Source organism: Castor canadensis, chromosome 11, assembly GCF_047511655.1.
Source record: "Castor canadensis chromosome 11, mCasCan1.hap1v2, whole genome shotgun sequence".
Classification (NCBI taxonomy): Eukaryota; Metazoa; Chordata; class Mammalia; order Rodentia; family Castoridae; genus Castor; species Castor canadensis.
In genome coordinates, this window is record NC_133396.1 from 11,507,197 (window position 1) to 11,529,976 (window position 22,780).

Below are 22,780 nucleotides of genomic sequence, written 5' to 3' on the forward strand. Positions count from 1 at the left end.
TAGTTTCTTAAGTTTCCTGTATATTCTGATTATCAGTCCTTTGATGTATAGCTGGCAAATACTTTCTCCCACTCTGTGGGTGGTCTCTTCAGTTTAGAGACCATTTCTTTTGCTGTGCAGAAGCTTTTTAGTTTTATGAAGTCCCATTTGTCTATACTTTCTCTTAGTTGCTGAGTGCTAGAGTTCTATTGAAGAAGTCCTTGCCTATACCTCTTGTATTCCAGTGTATTCCCTGCTCTTTCCTATACTAACTTCAGAGTTTCAGGTCTGATATTAAGGTCCTTGATCCATTTTGAGTTGATACTAGTACAGAGTGATAAACATGGATCTAGTTTCAGTTTATTGCAGACAGATAACTTTTCCCAACAACATTTGTGGAAGAGGCTGTCTTTTCTCCTTCGTATATTTTTAGCACCTTTGTCAAAAATAAGGTGGGCATAGTCGTGTGGATTCATATCTGGGTGCTCTATTCTGTTCCACTGGTCTTAATGTCTGTTTTTGTGCCGGTACCATGCTATTTTTATTGCTATTGATTTATAAGATAGTTTGAAGTCAGGTATCATGATACCTCCAGCATTGCTCTTTTTGCTGAGTATTGCCTTGGTTATTCGCCATCTTTTGTACTTCCAAATGAATTTTAGGGTACATTTTTCAATCTCTGTGATGAATGTCATTGGGATTTTGATGGGAATTGCATTAAACATGTAGATTGCTTTTGGTAGTATAGCCATTTTTACTATGCTGATTCTACCAATCCATGAGCATGGGAGATCGCCACCTTCTGTAGTCTTCCTTGATCTCTTCTTCAGGGGTTTGTAGTTCTCTTTGTAGAGGTCATTCACATCCTTTGTTAAGTTTACTCCTAGGTATTTGATTTTTTTTGAGGCTATTATAAATGGTATTGTTTCCATATATTCTTTCTCAGTTTGTTCGTTATTGGTGTATAGAAAAGCTACCTTACTGTAGCTGTTAATGGTGTCTAGGAGTTTTTGGGTAGAGATTTTTTTTGGGTCTTTAAGGTATAGGGTCATATCGTCTGCAAATAGGGATATTTTGACAGTTTCTTTACCTATTTGTATTCCTTTCATTCCTTCTTCTTGCCTAATTGCTCTGGCTAGGAATTCCAGTACTATGTTGAATAGGAGTGGAGATAGTGGGCATCCTTGTCTAGTTCCTGATTTTAGAGGGAATGGTTTCAGTTTTTCTCCATTAAGTATAATGCTGGTTGTAGGTTTGTCATAGGTACTTTCCTTCTATTCCTAGTTTTCTTAGAGCTTTATCATGAAGTGGTGTTGGATCTTGTAGAAGGCTTTTTCTGCATCTATTGAGATGATCAAGTGGTTTTTGTCTTTGCTTCTGTTAATGTCATTTATTATGTTTATTGATTTTCGTAGGTTGAACCACCCCTGCATTCCTGGGATGAAGCCTACTTGGTCATGGTGAATGAACTTTTTGATGTGTTGTTGAATTTGGTTTGCCAATATTTTGTTGAGGATTTTTGCATCAGTATTCATTAAGGAGATTGGCCTATAGTTCTCCTTTTTGGAGGTATCTTTGCCTGGTTTACGTGTAATACTGGCTTCATAAAATGTGTTAGGCAGTTTTCCTTCCCTTTCTATTTCATGGAACAGTTTAAAGAGGGTTGGTATCAGTTCTTCTTTAAATGTCTGAATTCAGCAGAGAATCTATCAGGCCCTGGACTTTTCTTTTTGAGGAGACTCTTGATTGCTGCTTCAATTTAATTTTGTGTTATAGATCTATTCAGGTGATTAATTTCCTCTTGGTTCAGTTTTGGATGATCATATGTATCTAGAAATCTGTCCATTTCTTTAAGATTTTCAAATGTATTTGAATATAGGTTCTCGAAGTAGTCTCTGATGATTTCCTGGACTTCCATGGTGTTTGTTTTTATCTCCCCTTTTGCATTCCTGATTCTACTAATTTGGGTTTATTCTCTCCTCATTTTAGTCAGGTTTGCCAGGGGTCTGTCAATCTTATTTATTTTTTCAAAGAACCAACTTTTTGTTTCATTAATTCTTTGTGTGGTTTTTTTGGTTTCTATTTCATTGATTTCAGCTCTTATATTTATTATTTCAATCCTTCTGTTTGTTTTGGGATTTGCTTGTTCTTGTTTTTCTAGGAGTTTGAGATGTATCATTAGGTCATTGATTTGGGGTCTTTCAGTCTTTTTAATATATGCACTCATGGCTATAAACTTTCCTCTCAGGACTGCCTTTGCTGTATCCCATAAATTTCAGTAGGTTGTGTTTTCATTTTCATTGACTTCCAGGAACTTTTTAATTTCCTGTTTTATTCATCAATGACCCATTAATTAAGTAATGAGTTATTCAGTTTCCAGCTGTTTGCATGTTTTTTGTCTTTACTTTTGTTGTTGAGTTCTAATTTTATTGCATTGTGATCAGATAGAATTCATGGTATAATTTCTGTTTTCTTATATTTGCTGAGGCTTGATTTGTGCCCTAGGATATGATCTATTTTGGAGAAGGTTCCATGGGCTGCTGTGAAGAATGTATATTGTGTAGAAGTTGGATGAAATGTTCTGTAGACATCAAGTAGATCCATTCTATCTATTGTATATTTTAGTTCTTTAATTTCTTTATTGGTTTTTTTGTTTGGATGACCTATCTATTGATGATAGTGGGGTGTTGAAGTCTCCCACAACCACTGTGTTGGAGTTAATATATGCTTTTAGGTCTTTCAGGGTATGTTTGATGAAATTGGGTGCATTGGCATTGGGTGCATCTAGGTTAATAATTGTTATTTCCTTTTGGTTTATTTCCCCTTTTATTAGTATGGAACATCCTTCTTTATCTTGTTTAATCAATGTAGGTTTGAAGTCTACATTGTCAGAGATAAATATTGCTACTCCTGCCTGTTTTGGGGGGCCATTGGCTTGGTAAATCTTCTTCCAGCCTTTCATCCTAAGCTTATGCTTATTTCTGTCGGTGAGATGGGTCTCCTGTAACCAACAAATTGTTGGATCTTCCTTTTTAATCCATTTCATCAAGTGGTGCCTTTTGATGGGTGAATTAAGTCCGTTAACATTAAGTGTTAGTACTGGTAGGTATGTGGTGATTCCTGTTATTTAGTTGTCTTAGTTGTTTGAAGATTTGATTGTGTGTACCTAAGTTGAGGTTACTCTCTACTTTCTAGCTTTTTATTTTCCTGTAGTTTTGTGCAGCCTGTCCTTTCATGGTTATTTTGGGTTTCACTTTCTGTGTGCAGAATCCCTTGAAGAATCTTTTGTAGTGGTGGCTTTGTGGTCACGTATTGTTTTAGTTTCTGCTTATCATGGAAGACTTTTATTGCTCCATCTATTTTGAATGATAGTTTTGCTGGGTAGAGTATCCTGGGGTTGAAGTTATTTTCATTCAGTGCCTGGAATTCTCTCCCCAAGCTCTTCTTGCTTTTAATGTTTCTGTTGAGAAGTCTGCTGTGATTTTGATGGGTTTACCTTTGTATGTTATTTGTTTTTCTCTCTTGCAGCCTTCAATATTCTTTCTCTATTCTCTGTGCTTATTGTTTTAATGATAATATGTCATGGGGTAGTTCTATTTTGGTCATCTGTTTGGTGTCCTGAAGGCTTCCTGTACCTGAATGGGCATAGTTTTCTATAGATTTGGGAAATTTTCTGTTATTATTTTGTTGAATACATTACAAATTCCTTTTGCTTCCACCTCTGCTCCTTCTTCAATACCCATGATTCTCAGGTTTGGTCTTTTGATGGAGTTGGTGAGTTTTTGCATATTCCTTTCATGGGTTTTAAGTTGTCTGAGTAATAGTTCTTTGGTTTTTCCTTTAATTACCATTTCATCTTCAAGTTCTGAGATTCTGTCTTCTGCTTGTTCTAGTCTGCTGGAGTGGCCTTCCATTGTGTTTTATATTTCTGTTACTTTTTTTTTTCTGAGGTTATCCATATCATGGTTCACTTCCTCTTTAATATTGTCAACTTTTGTCCTTAATTCACTTATCTCTCTATTTATGGTGTTCACTGTTTCACTTTGGTTTTTATTTAAGGCTCCTATGAGTTCACTTATTTGTTTTTGTGTCTTCTCATATTCTTTATTTTTATTGTCTTGAAATTTCTTGAGTGCCTCCTGTACATTTTGGTTGACCTTGTCTAGTAATATCTCCATGAAATTCTCAGTGATTTCTTGCAGGATTTCTTCTTTCAAGGTATTCTTGTGGGCTTCATTGGGTTCCTTGGGATAGTCTGTCTTTGTTTTGTTGGGGTCTGGAACTGGGTATCCATTTTCTTCATTTCCCTCTGAATCCTTTCCTAATTTATTTTTGGGGGGAGAATGATTTCCATCCCTTTTTCATCTTCCCATCATTCCACTTGGTGCTGTTTCTGTCCTTGTTCCGTGTGTAATTTCATATTAACTAGCTTACAATAGTAAAAGCAATGAGACCAAGAAAGAAAGAGTAAGAAGAAAAAGAAAGAAAAGAAAGAAAAAAATAGAGAACCAAAGATATCAACAGGGAGAGATGGTGTACTAACCAACAGTGAACAAAACAAGCACTTAGAGAGAAAGAGAAAAAAGAAAAAAGAAAAAAAATTCCAGGTTCATGGATAATGAAGTTTCAGTCTTGGTAGTTCTGGTTTTACTCCTTTAGCATCTAGTCCTGGTGTTGGCATTTAAGCATTAGCTTTGTCATTGTCTCGCCAGGTGTTTGGGTCAGGAGACAGCTTTGTGAACTGCTATCTGCCCTATTTCAGGCAGCATCTCATCAGCTGCCTTCTGTCAGCCATCTACTTTTGCAGGCTTTGTTTACTGAAAGTTTGGGTTGAGAGCAGCTACTTGTTCCTTGCCCCTTCTCTGGTGCGCTCAGAGCACCCCGCCCCCTCTGCTGCATGTCCTTTTCAGTTCTTTGTTTATTATTCAGTTTTTTTTGTTTTTTTTTTTTGCAGAGCAGGTGTCAGTCTGTCCAGAGGGCTATGCTGGTTTATCCCAGGGGTGGCTGTGGGAGTACCACATGCTGCTTATTTGCTCACCTGTTGGTCTGTGTCTATCAAGCAGAATTGGAACCGGAGTCTTCAGAAAGGGTTTTAAATATAGCCTTAGATAAAGCAGTTACATTCAGACATAATTTAAAACCCTAGAGTTTTTTTTTTTTTATTGTTGATCTGGATGTGGGTTCATTGTAGCACTTATAAAGGTCCTTATAATATATCAAATATATCATACCTGAATTTCCCCTTCCACTGCTGTCCCCCATCTCCCCTCTCCTGATTCCTGGAACAGTTTCAACAGGTATCATTTTTGCATTTACATACATGTGTATACATTGTTTGCACCATATTCATCCTCCTAACCCTTACCCCACCACCTCAGTGCCAATCGCCCCCCCCCCCGCTCCCCTCTGCCTTCTGTTCTATGATTTTGTAGAAGAAAAATTGTAAGAGATAAAACAAGAAACATGATGTTTTTGCTAGTTTGAGATAAAGATAACTACACAGGGAGTTTCCTTGGGTTGTTTCCATGCATATACATATTACAGCCCCACTTGGTTCACTTCTTCCCATTCTCTTCACTCCTCCCTAGTCCACTTCCCATGGTGACCCTGGTCAGTTTAAAATTTCTATATTCATTCCTGTACAGTGAGCACATCAATCATATTCAAGTTTTTAGTTTCCTTCCCTTACCCTTGCACAGCCTCCCCTTAGTGGGATCCATGACCCATAATATTGCTACATTTTTTTTAGGTTTACAATCCACATTTGAGAGAAAACATGCAGTTTTTGGCCTTCTGAGTCTGGCTAACTTAAGATGATGTTCTCCAGTTCCATCCACTTACCTATGAATGACAAAATTTCATTCTTCTTTGTGGCTGAGTAAAATTCCTTTGGGTTTAAATACCACATTTTCTTAATCCATTCATCAGTAGTGGGGCATCTTGGCTGTTTCCATAGCTTAGCTATTGTGAATACTGCTGCAATTAACAAGGGTGTGCAGGTGTCTTTGTTGTAACCTGAATCACATTCCTTTGGGTATATCCCTAGGAGTGGTATTGCTGGATTGTATGGCAGCTCTATTTCTAGTTTTGTAAAGAGCCTCCATACTGTTTTCCATAGTGGTTGTACTAGCTTACATTCCCACCAGCAGTATATGAGGGTTCCTTTCTCCCTGCATCCTCGCTAATGTTTGTTGGTGTTATTCTCAATGGTAGCTATTCTAACAGGAGTAAGATGGGATCTTAGTGTGGTTTTGATTTGCATTTCCTTTATGGCCAGGGATGTTGAGCATTTTTATGTGTTTTTTGGCCATTTGGACTTCTTCCTTTGAAAAACTTCTGTTCTGTTCAGTTGCCCATTTATTGGGTCATTGATTTGGGGGGAGTTTAGTTTTTTGAGCTCCCTGTTTATTCTGGTTATCAGTCCCTTGTCTGATGCATAGCTAGCAGAGATGTTCTTCCACTCTGTGGGTGACCTCTTCAATTTAGAAACCATTTCTTTCGATGTGCAGAAGCTATTTAATTTCATGTAGTCCCATTTGTCCTTCCTTTCTCTTAGTTGTTGAGCCACTTGTGTTCTATTGAGGAAGTCCTTGCCTATGCCAGTTACTTCCAGTGTATTTCTTGATCTTTCCTGTACTAGCTTCAAGGTTTCAGGTCTGATATTAAGGTCCTTAATCCACTTTGAGTTGATACTTATACAAGGTGACAGGCATGGATCTTGTTTCACTTTTAATACAGGCACATATCCAGTTTTCACATCATGTTTGTGGAACCTTTGTCAAAAATTAGGTGGACATAGCTGCATGGATTCATATCTGGGTTCTCTATTCTGTTCCACTGGTCTTCATGTCTGTTTTTGTGCCAGTACCATGCTGTTTTTATTGCTATGGCTCTCTGGTATAGTTTGAAATCAGGTATCGTGATAACCTCCACCGTTGCTGTTTTCTCTCAGTATTGCCTTGTCTACCCATGGTCTTTGTGATTCCAAGTGAACTTTAAGGTTGATTTTTCAACCTATGTGATGAATGTCATTGATGGGAATTGCATTGAACATGTAGATTGCTTTTGGTGGTATAGCCATTTTTAATATGTGATTTTGCCAATCCATGAGCATGGGAAATCTTGCCATCTTCTGTAATCTTTGATTTCTTTCTTCAGCGAGTTTTCCTTGTAGATGACATTTACATACTTTGTTAAGGTTATTCCTAGATATTTAATTATTTTGAGGCTATTATAAATGGAATTGTTTTCCTGTATTCTTTCTCAACCTGTTCATTGTTTGTGTATAGAAAGGCTACTGAACTTTGTTAGTTCTTTTTGTATCCTGCTACATTGCTGAAGCTGTTTATGGTGTCTAGGAGTTTTTTTGGTGGAGTTTTTGGATCTTTTAAGTATAATATCATGTCATTTGCAAATAGGGATATTTTGACTTCTTCTTTACCTGTTTGTATTCCTTTTATTTCTTCTTCCTGCCTTATTGCTCTGGATAAGAATTCCAAGACTATGTTGGATAGGAGTGGAGAGAGTGGGCACCCTTGTCTCATTCCTGACTTTAGGGAAAATGGTTTCAGTTATTCCCCATTAAGTATGATGTTGGCTCTAGGTTTGTCATATATAGCCTTTATTATATTGAGGCACATTCCTTCTATTCCTAGTTTCATCAAGAGTTTTTATCATGAAATCATGAAATGGTGTTGAATTTTATCAAAGGCTTTTTCTGCATGTATTGAGATGATCAGGTGGTTTTTGTCTTTTCTTCTGTTAATATGCTGTTTTATATTTAATAATTTGCATATGTTGAACTATGCCTACATCCCTGGGATGTAGCCTGCTTGGTCATGGTAAATGATCTTTTTGATATTTTGGTGGACTCAGTTTGCCATTATTTTATTGAGGATTTTTGCATCCATATTCATTAAGCAGATTGGCCTATAGTTCTCTTTTTTGGATGTGTCCTTGTCTGGTTTTGGGATGAGTATAATACTACATTCATAAAATGAGTTAGGCAGTGTTCTTCCCTTTCTATTTCATAAAAAAGTTTAAGGAGTGTTCGTATTAGTTTTTCTTTAAAGGTCTGGTAGAATTCAGTGGAGAATCCATCAGATCCTGGACTTTTCTTTTTGGGGAAACACTTTATTGCTGCTTCAATTTCATTGCATGTTATAAATATGTTTAGGTGGTTAATAAACTCTAGGTTCAGTTTTGCATGGTCTTATGTATCTAGAATTGTGTCCATTTCTTCAAGATTTTCCAATTTATTTGAATATAGGTTCTCCAAGTAGTCCCTGATTATTCCCTGGATTTCATTGGTGTTTGTTGTTATCTCCCCTTTTGCATTTTTGATTTTATTAATTTGGGTGTTTCCCTCCTCATTTTAGTCAGGTTTACCAGGGGTTTGTCAATCTTGTTTCTCTTTTCAAAGAGCCAACTTTTTGTTTCATTGATGCTTTGTGTATATATATATACAACAAAGTAGAGACTATATATGTATAGTCTCTACTTTGTTGATTTGGCCCTTATTCTTAGTATTTCTCTCCTTCTGCTTGTTTTGGGTTTAGCTTATTCTTTTTTCTCTATGACTTTGAGATGTAGTATTAGGTTGTTTATTTGAGATCTTTCTGTGTTTTTAATATATGCACTCATGGCTATAAACGTTCCTCTTAGGACTGTCTTTGCTGTATCCCATAGGTTCTGATAGGTTGTGTTTTCATTTTAATCAAATTCCAGTAACTTTTTTATTTCCTCCCTTATTTCTTCTATGACCCACTGATTGTTGAGCCTCCAATTGTTTATTTTCTACTGCTGCTTTTGTCATTGAGTTCTAGTTTTATTGCATTGTAATTAGATGCAATTGTATGCAATTGTATGCAAGGGTTATTTGCATTTTCTTATATTTGTTTAGACTTGCTTTGTACCCTGAAAAATGGTCTATTTTGGAGAAAGTTCCATGGGCTGCTGCTGAGAAGAATGTATATTGTGCTGTTGCAGGATGGAATATTTTGTATACATCTGTCAATTCCATTACATCTATAGTGTCATTTAGTTCTAGGATTTCTTTGTTGATTTTTTTTTGTCTGGATGACTTACTATTGTAGATAGAGGGGTATTAAAGTCCCCCATTACCACTGTCATTGTGTTGGGGTCTATATGTGGTTTTAAGTCCTTTAGTGCATGTTTATTGAAGTTGGGTGCACTGACATTGGGTGCTGTGTATAAGTTGATAATTGTTGTTTCCTCTTGATGTATTGCTCCTTTTATTAGTATGAAGTGGCCTTCTTTACCTCTTTTGGCAAATTTATGTTTGAAATCCACTTTATCTGATACAAGTATTGCTACTCTTGCCTGTTTTCGGAGGCCATTAGCTTGGTAAATTGTCTTCCAGCCTTTCACCCTAAGCCAGTGGTTGTTTCTGTCAATAAGATGGGTCTCTTGTACACAACAGATTTTTGGGTATTCCTTTTTAACCCACTTGCCAAATGATGTCTTTTGATGGGGGAGTTGAGTCCATTAATCTTCAATGTTAGTATTTAGAGGTATGTGGTGATTCCTGCCATTTACTTGTTTTTATTGTTTAAGGATTTGAGTATGTGCAACTGATTCAGTGCTACTCTCTGAGTACTTCTCTGTTCTTATGAGGTTTGATACTTCCCATCCTTTCATGATTATGTTTGTTTTCATCTTCTGTGTGTATGATTCCTTTCAGAATCTTCTGTTTATCATGGAAGAATTTTATTCCACCATCAATTTCAAATTATAGTTTTGCTGGTAGAATATCCTAAGACAGAAATTGTTTCATTTTAGTGCTTGAAATACCTCATTCCATGCCCTTTTTGCATTTAAGGTTTCTTTTGAGATGTCTGATGCTATTTTGGTGGGTTTACCTTTATATGTTATTTGTTTTTTCTGTTATTACAACCTTCAATATTCTTTCTTTGTTCTCTGTGCTAGTTGTTTTAATGATAATATGCTGTGGAGAGGTTCTGTTTTTGTCAAGTCTGTTTGGTGTTCTGGAAGTTTCCTGTACCTGAATGGACAACTCTTTCTCAAGATTTGGGAAGTTTTCTACTAATTTTTTATTGAATATATTACATATCCCTTTGGCTTGCACCTGTTCTACTTCTTTGATTCCCATGATTCGCAGGTTTGGTCTTTTGATGGAGTCACTGATTCTTGCATATTCCTTTCATAGCTTTTGAGTCTTTTGTCTAAGAGTTCTTCTGTTTTTTTCTTTAATATCTATTTGTCCTCAACCCCTGAGATTCTGTCTTTCAGTTGTTCTAGTCTGCTGGAGTGACTGTCCTCTGTATTTTTTATTTCATTTAAGGAACTTTTTATTTCCAGGGTTTTGGTTTGATTCTTTTTTTCTGAGGTAATCCATACCTTTGGTAAATTATTCTTTCATATCTTGTGTTGTCTTCTTTATTCCATGTATCTCTTTTTTTATAGTCTCCTTTGTTTCACTTTGGAATTTGTTGAAGTCTTCTCTGAGTTCATTTAATTGTTTCTATGTCTTCTCAAGTTTTTTATTTGTGGTATCTTGATATTGTTTGAGTTCATCTTGTACTTTCTGTTTAACCATGTCTTGTAGCTTCTCCATGACTATCTCAATGATGTCATTCAGAATTTCCTCTTTGAGAGTTTTTTTTATGAACATCATTTGCCTCATTGGTCATAATTAGCATCATTTGTTGGGGTCAGGAACTGGGTATTCATTTTCTTCCTTTCCCAGTAAATCTTCTGTTGAATTTTTGGTCTTTTGGGGGATAGAATTTTCTGGCCTTCTTCTCCCCATGCTTGTATGATGTGCTGTGCTCCTATGTTGTTGAGTGGCTATTTGGGGATTTTAATCACCTGTTATCATTCCCTTGACCCAATAACTGTGCTGTGACTGGCTTAGCCATTAGCTAGGTTGATGTGCTATCTCTGTTTCCTGACTAGGAGATATAAATTAGCAACAACAAATTCATTGATTCAATGCCAGACTAGTTATTTACAAAATATTTAGGGAGTCTCTTGGTGATATCTATAAACTGTGAAGACTGGGGGTATAACAGTTGTTTGGAGGTGCACTTTAAAAAGTTAGTTTGAGACTCAGTCAGTATTATGTGCCCCTGTGCCAGGGGTGTTGGTGGCATCTTGATTGGCAGAAAAAGAAGAATTACCCAATCCTTGCTGCTACAAAAATCTGGAATATTTGTTTGAAATCATGCAGGTCCATCAGCTAACTGCCATCTCAATTTCTTCCTCCTTAAATGACTTTAAATGGCTGTGATCTTCCACAGATGATTACTTACTCCACCGGGCCACAACTTTAGATCTAGGGCAAATACAGCAATGTTGTTAGACTTGGGTCACATGACAAGGGGAGAGCTCATATGGGAGGTATAGGGATAGGTAGAAAACCCAAAACATGAAAGTGTTTGATGTCCCCACTCCAGAGGAACTAATACAGAAACCTTAAAGCAACAGAGGTTAACATGAGAAGGGGATCAGGAATCAACATAAAGATCAGTTAGAGATGAATCAACATGGGTTGTAACACATGGGTACATGAAAGCAATGCTAGGAATCTCTCTGTATAGCTATCCTTAACTAGCAAAAATGCTTTGTCTTTCTTAATATGCTGTCTCTTCAACAAAATTAGAGATAAGGGCAGAACAGGTTCTGCCTGGAAGTGAGGGTGTTGGGGGGGAAAGAGTGGGGGCAGGGGGCAGAGGAGAGAAATGACCCGAACAATGTATGCACATGTGAATAAATGAATAATTAAAAAAAAAACAGACCACAATGATGGACATTCAGAATTTCCAGATTATCCCTGACCTCTCTTTGTAGGTACAGGCACTTATAGAAAGCTTGAGGCTGGGTGCACTCCAGTAACCATGTAGCCAACTACCCACATAGCAAGAGTGTGCCATCATCTGCTCATCTGCTACAGGGACCAGAATTACTTTTCTATGCATGTAAAAATCCAGAATTCAATATAAAATTAATTTTTGTTTGTTTGTCTTGTTTTCTGAACTTACTCTAAATTTGATGCAATAAGGATTAAGTTTTTTGAGTTATAGATAAAAAGACAAGAACTGAATACTAAGAATCAAAGGAAAAATATTATATTGGCATATTCAAGCTGAAGAAAGCCACTACCTTTAAATACTATGTGTCACTACCTTTCTAGGGATAAAAGCAAACATAGACAGAAGACCTGCCTCTATAGACCTTATATACTGGTGGAAATGAAATTGGAATGTTAGACCCCAGGCCAAACTCCAGGAGTTCAGCAATGTCAGGTCCAGCCACCAAATAAAGAGATGATAATTATGATGGGCAGAAAAAGATTTATGTGGCAAGAGCAATCATGGGAACAGGCAAAGTAGGCATTTCAGCTCATCTTCTGTCATCTTCCGGATACAAACATGAGCTTTGGGTTTAAATAGAAAAAGAATTAGGATAGGGAAAAAGAGATAGGCATAGTTAAACTGTCCCAGTCACACTGTGGCCTGGCTGGTTATTATCTCAGTTATAGTTTGGAGTAGAAACTTCCAGAGAAGTTGTCACTGTTATCACTTGAGGGGAGCAATCCTCTGGTCAGGATAAGCAAGTCATGTTTGCCTGGTAGATTTTGGATAATTTTGAAGATGGAGCAGGCAGAATTAACCGACAGACTGAATGTAGGTTGTGGGAAGAACAAAGTAGACAGATTCAACTAAGTTGGATTGTCACTGTATAGCTAGCTTTATTTTTTTTTTTTTTGGTAGTATACTGGGGTTTGAACTCAGGTCTTCATGCATGCAAAGTAGGTACTCTACTGCTTGAGCCACACCTCTCTTGAGTATTGTTTTAACTGAAGACTAGCACAATCATTTTTACTCAAATGTTTAAACTATATTTATGAAATTATACTTAAATGAAACTGTTTTTCTTTGCTTCTAGCCTTTCTTTCAGGCTTTGCTGTTCATTTTCATTCTAAGATGCATGGAACTAAAATATGGAAAGAAAGTAATACAAAAGGATCCTGTTTTCAGGTTGGGATAACATTTCAGTTCATGTTCATATTCAGTATTGTATTTCATATTTGTAGGTGGTGGCTGCACTATGAACTTCTTAGTATGGATTATATTAACAGCATGTGCAGCATGATCAGCATCGTGACCAGGGAATTTTTGATCTACTGCCAAGAAATAGAACTCTCTGAAAGAGTTCTCCCTTTAAGCAGTTAAGGGAAATGTGATGAGGGCCCAAACATGCCATTCTTCTATCTAAGATGTTGCGTGCCCTTGAACAGAAGAGTTGAGCTGGAATCGATTTAGCAGCAGAGTTCAGAGTATTTCACAAGTACAGGGGCTATGGAAAGAGTAAAAAACAAATAGATGCTGAACCAAATATCTGATGTGATTAAGATGGACTTTGAGTAAGCAGAGAAAATGTGAGTGACTTGAATTTTCAAGAGAAAGTAGTAGTAACTTGCTAATAAGCTTGGCAGGGTCAGAGATACTTGCTAGAACCACAACAGCAACACCAAGAAAGGGATTCTGGGCAGTGGTAGTGTTTCTGCAAAAGCAAAAGCAACGTTGACAGTCATAATCACCAGTCATCTGTGGAAAGAAAAGACAATGGTAAAATCACAGGGACACTGACTCTTAACATACTTTTGACAATCAGAAAACCACATGTAATACATTTCATTTTCTCCGCAGAATTTCCCCCCAATGTCAAAATGCTGGACCAAACCCAGAAAAACCTGTAGATGAAGATGAAGATGTTCAAGCAGAAAGAAAAAGAACATCAACTGCCCTGAGAATTTCTGACTTACAGGAGGTAAAAAAGCAAGGGATAAAACAGATGCTACTAGAAGTATCCAAGAATGATCCAGAATAGAATTTGACTTGCTGATTGTAATTTTGAAAGTTTGGAATTTGGTGCATTTCTAATCCTTAAATATGCAGACACTTCCTTGGAGTGTACTGGAAACTAAAAGAGCACAAAACATAATGGTATTATTCTTTTGACAAAAGTGAGTTTTGATAGTGAGAGCTAGAATTTTAAAACCAAACAAGACCACATGAGTTGAAGAATTTAAGTGAAATTTATTATAAAATGCTAAATGGAGGATAAGACTTTAAGGATTATTCTTTTCTTTTCTTTAATTTCTGTTTCCATGAGCTTATCCACTTTTGTTCTGGCAAGGCAATGATCCATGAAACTTTGCTGCTTTCTCAAGTTTATATAAATATGAACTTTGGGTTAAAAATTTAAGAGGGGAGTCATGTTCTTATCTCTTCCAGAAACCCATCATAATTGCCAATTGTCTACATAAAGAGTATGCAGGTCAGAAGAAAAGTTGCTTTTCAAAGAGGAAGAAGAAAATAGGAGCAAGAAATATTTCTTTCTGTGTTAAAAAAGGTTTGGAGTAATTTCTTTTTAAATGGACTGTTATTTTTAGGATACTTACTGAGTATCTACACTACAGGCATCATCTTATTTGCTAAAGACTTCATTCACTCATTCATCCAGCTATAGTTTTTGAAGGTACCAGGGAAAGATTTTAGATTCTGAAAAATACAATAATGAAAAAACTAGGCAAGCTCCTGCCCTCATGGATTTTGCATCCTAGGAGGGGTCTGGAAATAAAAATAGCTTGTCTAAAAGCAGATCCTATACTAATGTAAGTTCTATGTAGAACACGGAAATAGGTGAAATGACATGAGTTACTTGGAGCTGTGTCTGACTATGGTCATGGAAGGCCTCATTTGAGCAGTGACATGTAAGCCAAGATCCAGGTGACAAGAAGGTGGTAGCTATGTGGACACTAAGAGACAAGGACATCCAGGTGGGAGAAGTAGCAAGGACAGGAACTCAGACATACACATGTGGAGTGGTTGAGTCTCAAAGGAAAAGGCCAATGAGTGCATCTGTGAATGGAAGTGATGAAACAAAAAAGGCTAGATTAGGCACAGATTTTTTTTTTGGTGGTCCTTTAGGTTGAACTCAGTGCTTTGCTAGGCAGGTACTCTACAGCTTGAGCCACATTGCCAGCCTTTTGTGCTCTGGTTGTTTTGGACACATTGTTTCACTTGTTGCCCAGTGACCTGGACTATGATTCTTCTATTTTATGCTTTCTGCCATCACTGGGATAACAGGCACATGCACCAGACCCAGCTTTTTTCTCATGAGGTCTTTATTTTCCTGGGCTCGTCTGGAACCATGATCCTCTTGATCTCAGCCTCCCACATAGCTTGGGAGGCTACTGCACCCAGCTATTTGTTGAGATGGGGTCTTACTAACTTTTTCCCAGGCTGCCTCGAACCATAATTCTCCCAAACTCAGCCACCAGCACCAGGCTTTAGGTACATGATTTTCAAAAGAGCCAGATGTTTATATTTTATACTAAGGTACTGGAATGCCATTGGAAGGTTTGTAGCAGGTTTGTGGCATCCTCCTTTATATTTTGAAAAGAATGCTTACTGGCTACTGTTTGTTCATGAATTTGGAAAGGGGCCAGGTTATATGAGTTCAGATGAAAGGTTATCTTGATGTAGGTATGGGTGGTTGAATTTGGGGTGAAGAAAATAATTTCTTCCCAGGCTTAGAAATAGTTTACATATGTACTCAGTGTACTGGCAAATAAAAACAAGATATCAGAGGGAAAAACAGATGTCTTGACATAAAATTCATAATTACATGAATTAAAGAATATGTTTTGGTGGCATGGATTACAATATACATTATAAATTTTAAAATGACACTATGAGGGGGTACACAAGACTGCAGATTTCATTGAAGAAATAGGTTAATATAAATCAATATTTCACTTGCAATATTGACATTCTGATTCTTTGCTTCAGGTGAAATTTTGGGATTGCTAGGACCCAATGGTGCTGGTAAAAGTTCCTGTATTAGGATGATAGCTGGGATCACAAAACCAGCAGCAGGAGAGGTAATTAAAAGCAAACAAATGGTTTCTGTTCCCAAAACAGAAATCTCGTGAAAACTGTAGATTATATCTTTGTAAGATGATACTTTTTGGTCTTTGTATACATTTATTTCACTCTCTTTATTTTTTCTGGACATGTAAAAGTTTATAATAGGACTTCAAATATCACCAGAAGGCAAGTACCTTTTCTTCATAATAGCTTCTCAGGAACCACCTGAGCTAATAGGTCTTTTCCCCTTCACATAAGATTATAATTTTGTATTAGTAGATTATATTGTTTTATATAAGAAATATGAAGTGACAAGGTATTTATTGGCTATTCATCAGTCTCTTGATTATCGTGCAGTTGGAGGAAAGGCTGTTTGTATGTTTCTAAAACCCTTTACTTTTGTAGGTGGAACTGAAAGGTGACCAGGAAAATGGCACAGTCAAGTTCCTGGGATACTGTCCTCAGGAGAATGTGTTGTGGCCCATGCTGACAATGAAAGAACACCTGGAGGTGTATGCTGCTGTGAAAGGGCTGAGAAAAGGGGAGGCTGCCATTGTCATTTCATGGTACAGCAGTCAGATCCTACAGTTCCTTTATGTTAAGAAGCAGGGAGTTTGTATGATCCATGAAGAAGCCCTGTGAATGGGGAAGAGAGGCACTTCCACCTTTTCAGAGTGTTGGTGGTAGAGCAGAGACAAGACCTGATTTCTTGCATCCCTGAATGAGGGAGCTTAAAAAAAGTAATTGGAAAAAGTAGTTGACAAGGAATAAGTGAATGATTGATCACGAATAACCACCATCCATTTCAGCTTTCTAATAAAAAAAGTAGAAATGGAGTAACCATCTGTTTTCAATGTCTCATTTAGAATTTAGTTTTTCTTTAAAACTTTTTATGAGGTGAAAAATAGGTCATACTCCAAAATAGATTTTTTTCTTTTATCATAACTTAGAATTTTGAGAATAATACTGCCAATCTTCCCTTCAGTGCTGTTACAATTCTGTGTGTTTGCATTTTCCTGATATCCTCACCTTGTTTTCCCTCAGGTTAGTGAATGCTTTCAAACTGCATGAGCAGCTGAATGTTCCATTGCAGAGTTTGGCTGCAGGAACCACTAGAAAGGTATATGCCGTATGTTGTGCTCTTCTGCAGGCTGAGGTAGTATCAAAGTACATGGACATTTCTGTGTTTTGCAGCTGTGTTTTGTGCTGGGTATCCTGGGAAATTCACCTGTCCTGCTTCTGGATGAGCCATCTACAGGCGTAGATCCAACAGGGCAGCAGCAAATGTGGTGAGCATTACTATGGTCCTGACAGCCATGGATATGAACGCCATGTAAAGTTGCACTCCTCCTCAAGTCACTGGTTCCTGGTGCAGTGAATGTTGTGTTAGTCTGCTGCTATAGTTTGAGTATTGAATGTCCCACAAAAGCCCGGTGTTGAAGGCTTGGTCTCCAACCTGTGATGCTATTGACAGGTGGTAAAACCTTTAGGAAGAAGGGCTTAAAATAAGGAAGTTATGTTATATAGAGACATGTCCTTGAAGGAGGTATTGGGACTCTGGCCCCTCCTTTTTTTTCCTCTTGTTTCCTGGCCACCATGAGGTAAGCAGCTTTGCCTCAACATACACTCCCATCATGGTGTTCTGGCTTGTCACAGGTTCAAAGTGATGGAATCAACCAACTGTGGGCTTAAGCCTCTGAAATCATGAGCCCAAATAAACTTTTCCACCTTTTAAGTTCTCTCAAGTATTTTGTCACAGAAACAGAGCATTGATGTGTTAGTTATTACATCTGCCACTGCTGTAACAAACACCTGAAATAATCAACCTGTGAAGAGAAAGGTTTGTTTTGGCTCACAGTTTGGCATTTCCAGTCCATGGTCAGTTGAACCTACTTGCTTTGGGCCTTGTTGAGGCAACACATCATGGCAGAGCAAAACTGGTCATTTCACAAGCCAGGGGCAAGGAGAGCAAGGAGGGAGCCAATGTTCCACAATCTCCTTCAAGATTATACCCCTAATGACAAAAAGACATCCCACTAGGTCCCTCCTCTTAAGGGTTCCACCATGGGCCTTTAAGGAACATTCAAGATCCAAACGGTAGCAGAGATTATTCATATTAAATAAACATTTAACAAGTAAATGATCCAGCCTGCTTTATATTACTGCAATAATTAGATTTTTTAAAATGTATTTAATGTATTTAAAAATACATTAGTATTTTGTTGGAGTTTTAGATATTTTAATTTGGAATGTATCTTATATTTGCCTTTATTTATTGAAATGTTTTAACTGTTTTCATTTCCTATTCTACTTGGTTTTCCTAAAGATGTTAACTTACTGACATAATTTCTCCATTTATCTTTTCCACTTTTACTAAATTCGTCAAATGTATTTATCAAATTTTATAGTATTTTTCTTTCTGTTTTCTTATCTGCAAATTACTCTTTGGATTAATAAAATCTCCAATCTAGTTTCATATTTGTGACTATTCAATATTTTTCCAACTTACAAAACTCTTTGCTGTGGGAATTTTATGTAAATTTAGAAAGAATCATTTATGAATTCATTATACCTATCATTTAGTTTTAGCAATTATCACTAGAAGTCACCTTATTTCATCTGAATCTCCACCCACTTCCTTTCCCATCCTCTAATTATTTTGAAAGAAATGTATTTCTGTTAGTATCATCAAAATATAAAGAGACTTTAAAAAAACTTAGCTACAATATCATTTGCACATCTAAACTATTAAACTGTTTTCCGTATAGTATCAAATATTAGTCAATGCTGATGTTTTCCTGGCATTTTAAAATTAGGGTTTATGTATGATTAATAAACTACATTTTATCTGTGAATTTTTTCCCAATTTCTCTTTATTGTGTTCTGTACTTTTTTGTTTTAAATGCTATTAATTTCTCAACTGATTTCAGGCAGATCATCCAGGCAGCAGTTAAAAACACAGAGAGGGGAGTTGTCCTGACTACCCACAACCTGGCTGAGGCTGAGGCTCTGTGTGACCGTGTGGCCATCATGGTGTCTGGAAGGCTGAGGTGAGTGTCTCTTCAGAGCCTGCAGTTGACACCCAAATGAGTTTCCCTGTGGAAAGGGTAAATCACTGTGAGCAACTAGAGCCTTTTCTTTTGGCTTTGTCACTGATACCCGTTCTACTACCTTTGAAATTTAAGAATAACATAAAAAATTAAGAACAATATTATTTCCAGCATGTTATCCTTCTTGCTCTTAGATGCATTGGCTCTATTGAACACCTGAAAAGAAAATTTGGCAAAGAGTACATCCTAGAAGTAAAAGTGAAGGAGCCTTCTGAAGTGCCATTAGTCCACACAGAGATTCTGAAGCTTTTTCCACAGGCTGCACAACAGGAAAGGTGAAAAGAGCTTTTGATTACAGCAAGAGATTATGCTTTGCTGACTCTGGCTTCCTCATTGCTCTATGATGATTTGACTTCATACCAAGAGTTAGCAACTTCAAAAAGTGATTTGTTGATTCCTCCAGATTACAAGAGATTAGAGAACTACCCAGGAAGCTGTGTCTCTACCCCACTCTGATGGGAAACAAATAGCAATCAAGATAGAGTCTCCCTTTAATAGGATTTTCATACTTCAGATTGGAGAATGCAAATGAATGTGTGTATGTATGTATGTGTGTGTGCACACATGCATGCATATATGTCTATGTCTATTTATATGTGTCTGTGCATTATTGGCAAAAGGGAAAGGAGGTAGAGCAGGAAGTAATTCAAAATTTCTTAGAGGGATAAGATATCAAAAAAACAAGGCATAAAAACTACTATTTTCATTTTAGCACATTGTGAGTGTAATAGATTGTCAAAGGCTTGGACAAGGCATGAACTCCATCCTGGTCTAAAGAAAGTCCTTGAAGTCTGGCTGGCCTTGGGGCCACCTGGGAGCACCAAACTTATTTAGGGATAAGCTGAAAATAGGGCATGATGTTGTATGGCCAGAACTAGTACAGGGAAACAAGGTGCCCCAAATCGGTCTTCAAGTCTTCTGTGTCCTTCCTCTATAGTTATGTCCTCCCTCCCAACCTCATATTTTTCTTTGTAATTTAGCTTTCTGATGACATGGCCCAACTTTCATTTGAAGCTAGTTTCCAACCTAATTTGAACTAATGAAATAGAATAGTGTAAAATAACTGTTTACAGAAAGTAAGCAGTTTGCATAAACTGAGCATGTAAGTTCTTAGGCAATATCATTACTAGAATCATCTACAACAGTCAGTTACCAAAAAGTATTTAAAATTTTCCCATTGTAAATGATTTAATTTCATATTTAAGTAATATCTTAGTTTGTATCAGTTTTATTTTAAAAAGGAAATTGTTGATATCATATTTATTTTGGTGCTCATCTTCTTCCTTCAGAATGCTGTGTTGAATATGACATCTTCCTATTCCTAGGTCCTCCTCCTTTTTGATCTATAAGCTGCCCACAGAAGATGTTTATCCTCTATCTAAGGCCTTTCACAAATTAGAAGCAGGTAAGAATGGCCTTATTTAAAGAAAACTTTTGAAGGATTAGTTCATACTTGCATAATAATTTAATGGGAGATGATTGTGTAGTATATTTTTAAAATAGGCCTTGCAGGGCATAATTTTTTAAAGAATAGATAATGATGGTTAATTCAATCCTCTGGAAAAAAGAGACTCATGTCCAGCTTGGCTTTGCTGACGGTGAGTATATGACTTAACCTCAGAAAGCCTCCCCCCACCCAATGTGGCCAGCTTTGCCTATGTGTGCGCAATCCATTCACACCAAGTATCCTGAATTATTACTTCATTCATTCTCTTTCCTTACATACCCACTTCCATCAGCTCATGTCCCTGGTTTATATTTCACTAATAAAATAAAAGCAACAGAGAGAACTTCCATTTACCCATCACCCTCCCTGTGCCTGTGATGGTGTGTTTGGCCTTCCTATATCTTTGAATTATAACTAATGCTATTATCCCCTGATTGTGCATAACTCCTCTTACTGCTTGAAATTATCCATTCTCTCTTCCATCATCATTGATCTGCTTTCAACTGGATTGTTCCCCAAAGTAGATCATCATTGTGTAATTTCTCAGCACAGTGAAGTGGCAAAAAACAGAGCATCTTACTGGGTTCTCATCCCAGCACTGCCATCTATTAGGTGGGAAATGTGGGACAAAATTACCTATTCCCTCCTTGTCTACATGGGTCATCCATCTCTGCAATGAAGGATAATATGAGTGCCTTTTTGGCAGCATTGTTGGAAGGATTAAAGGAGTTAATTTATTAAATGTCTAGAATAGTGCCTGACCTATCTTTCTTGAACAATTGTATAAATCTCTGCTTTTCTCCTTCCACTCTAGATATCTATCTTCCTGACTCTTCCTTAATGGTGCCAAATGCCCCTGTCTCAGGACTTTGTATTTGATAATCCTTCTTTCTTGAATTTTCTTTCCTAGATACTCAGGCTGCTTATTCATTATTTTAAGTTTCTGCTCAGTGATCACCTTATTATCATGGCCTTTCCTGAGTACCCTATAAAAAAAGATACTCATTCTTTTTATCTGCTTTATTTTTCTTCACAGCTGTATTGGCATTTATCTTATATATTAAAGTGCTTATGAATTTAATGCCCATATCTCTCCCACTGAAATGAAAATATAAAGGCTATTGCCTGTTTACTGTTCTAATCCTGTTATCTGAGACTGCCTCCCACAAAGGAGTTTCTGAGGTATATAGGATAAACCATGAACATGTGATATGGAACCTAATGACAACTCATGTAAATGTCCTAGCAGGGAAGCCCATCAGAGACATGGTGTGACAGTTGAATCTGCTGAAGGGTGTACTGGGTCCTTTTGAAGACTATGAGATGGGATTGAACTTGTCCTCATATGTAAGAATATTGAATTCAATGATATGGTTCCTCAAAGAACATATAAATTTCCCCAAGATTTGTACATTAAATAACACAATACATATTAGCAAAACATAATGAGGAAACCCTAATATCAAGATGGATTTAGAATGTATTTATGTTAACTGTTTTATCCTTCTGTCCAGTATTTGCTAGTTCAATTTGTCTTCAATTTATATTAATAATTTGCGTTTTTACTTTATATGATTGAAAAGTTCCTGGTAATAAAGTGTAAGCATTTATTCCAAGTCTTTTTTTTCTCTAGTGAAACACAACTTTAACCTGGAACAATATAACCTCTCTCACTGCACACTGGAAAAAGTGAGTCAATCTGTTTGACTTTGTATCATCCGTGTAGATTTTACTTGAAAGTAAAATGCACCTTTCCTTTTCATTTGAAGACAATCAGCAATCTGGTATTTCCTTTTCTCTCTCATTTGTCTCCTAATTAGGTATTCTTAGAGCTTTCTAAGGAGCAAGAGCTGGAAAATGTTGATGATGAAGTTGATACGACCATAAGATGGAAACTCCTTCCTCATTCAGATGAACCTTAAAACCTCAGACTGAATAATTCTTTGTTCATGTCCCAGAAACTTATATTGATGTAACATTACTTTGTATAATTTAAAAGATCATTAAATATCACCATCACATATATTTTGTATATTTAGTCAATAAATGGATAAATTTTGAAATTACTCACACTTCAGGGTTTTAGAAATCTCATAAAGGCAACACAAAATACAAGTAAAGTCACTCAAAGATCCAGGCAGTGGATATTGTAGAAACAACACTATAAACTTAGAAGTCTTAAAAATACTATTGTTATACCATTTACTGAAATATTCTCTTGCTGAAATAGTTGAGGAGTATATTCAACAGCCAGAAGCCATCTGGCTACTTCCTGCCGATTTACAATGTATCAAATGTATGGATTTTCTTTTCTATGAAAGTAC

General features: G+C 36.8%; 1 protein-coding gene across 3 annotated transcripts in view; it reads left to right on the top strand.

Moving 5' to 3' along the window:
- Positions 1-22,479, top strand: part of Abca6 (ATP binding cassette subfamily A member 6) — a 68,716-nt gene extending 46,237 nt beyond the window's left edge. For all 3 annotated transcript variants that reach the window (XM_074045261.1, XM_074045262.1, XM_074045260.1), the window contains 12 exons: positions 12,910-13,001; positions 13,674-13,794; positions 14,262-14,379; positions 15,822-15,913; positions 16,305-16,465; positions 16,944-17,019; positions 17,094-17,188; positions 18,830-18,949; positions 19,144-19,284; positions 20,335-20,414; positions 22,090-22,145; positions 22,277-22,479. In XM_074045261.1, the coding sequence (XP_073901362.1) occupies positions 12,910-13,001; positions 13,674-13,794; positions 14,262-14,379; positions 15,822-15,913; positions 16,305-16,465; positions 16,944-17,019; positions 17,094-17,188; positions 18,830-18,949; positions 19,144-19,284; positions 20,335-20,414; positions 22,090-22,145; positions 22,277-22,378 (1,254 nt within the window). In that variant the 3' untranslated portion in view covers positions 22,379-22,479. The remainder of the gene's footprint in view (positions 1-12,909; positions 13,002-13,673; positions 13,795-14,261; positions 14,380-15,821; positions 15,914-16,304; positions 16,466-16,943; positions 17,020-17,093; positions 17,189-18,829; positions 18,950-19,143; positions 19,285-20,334; positions 20,415-22,089; positions 22,146-22,276) is intronic.
- Positions 22,480-22,780: the final 301 nt, after the last annotated feature.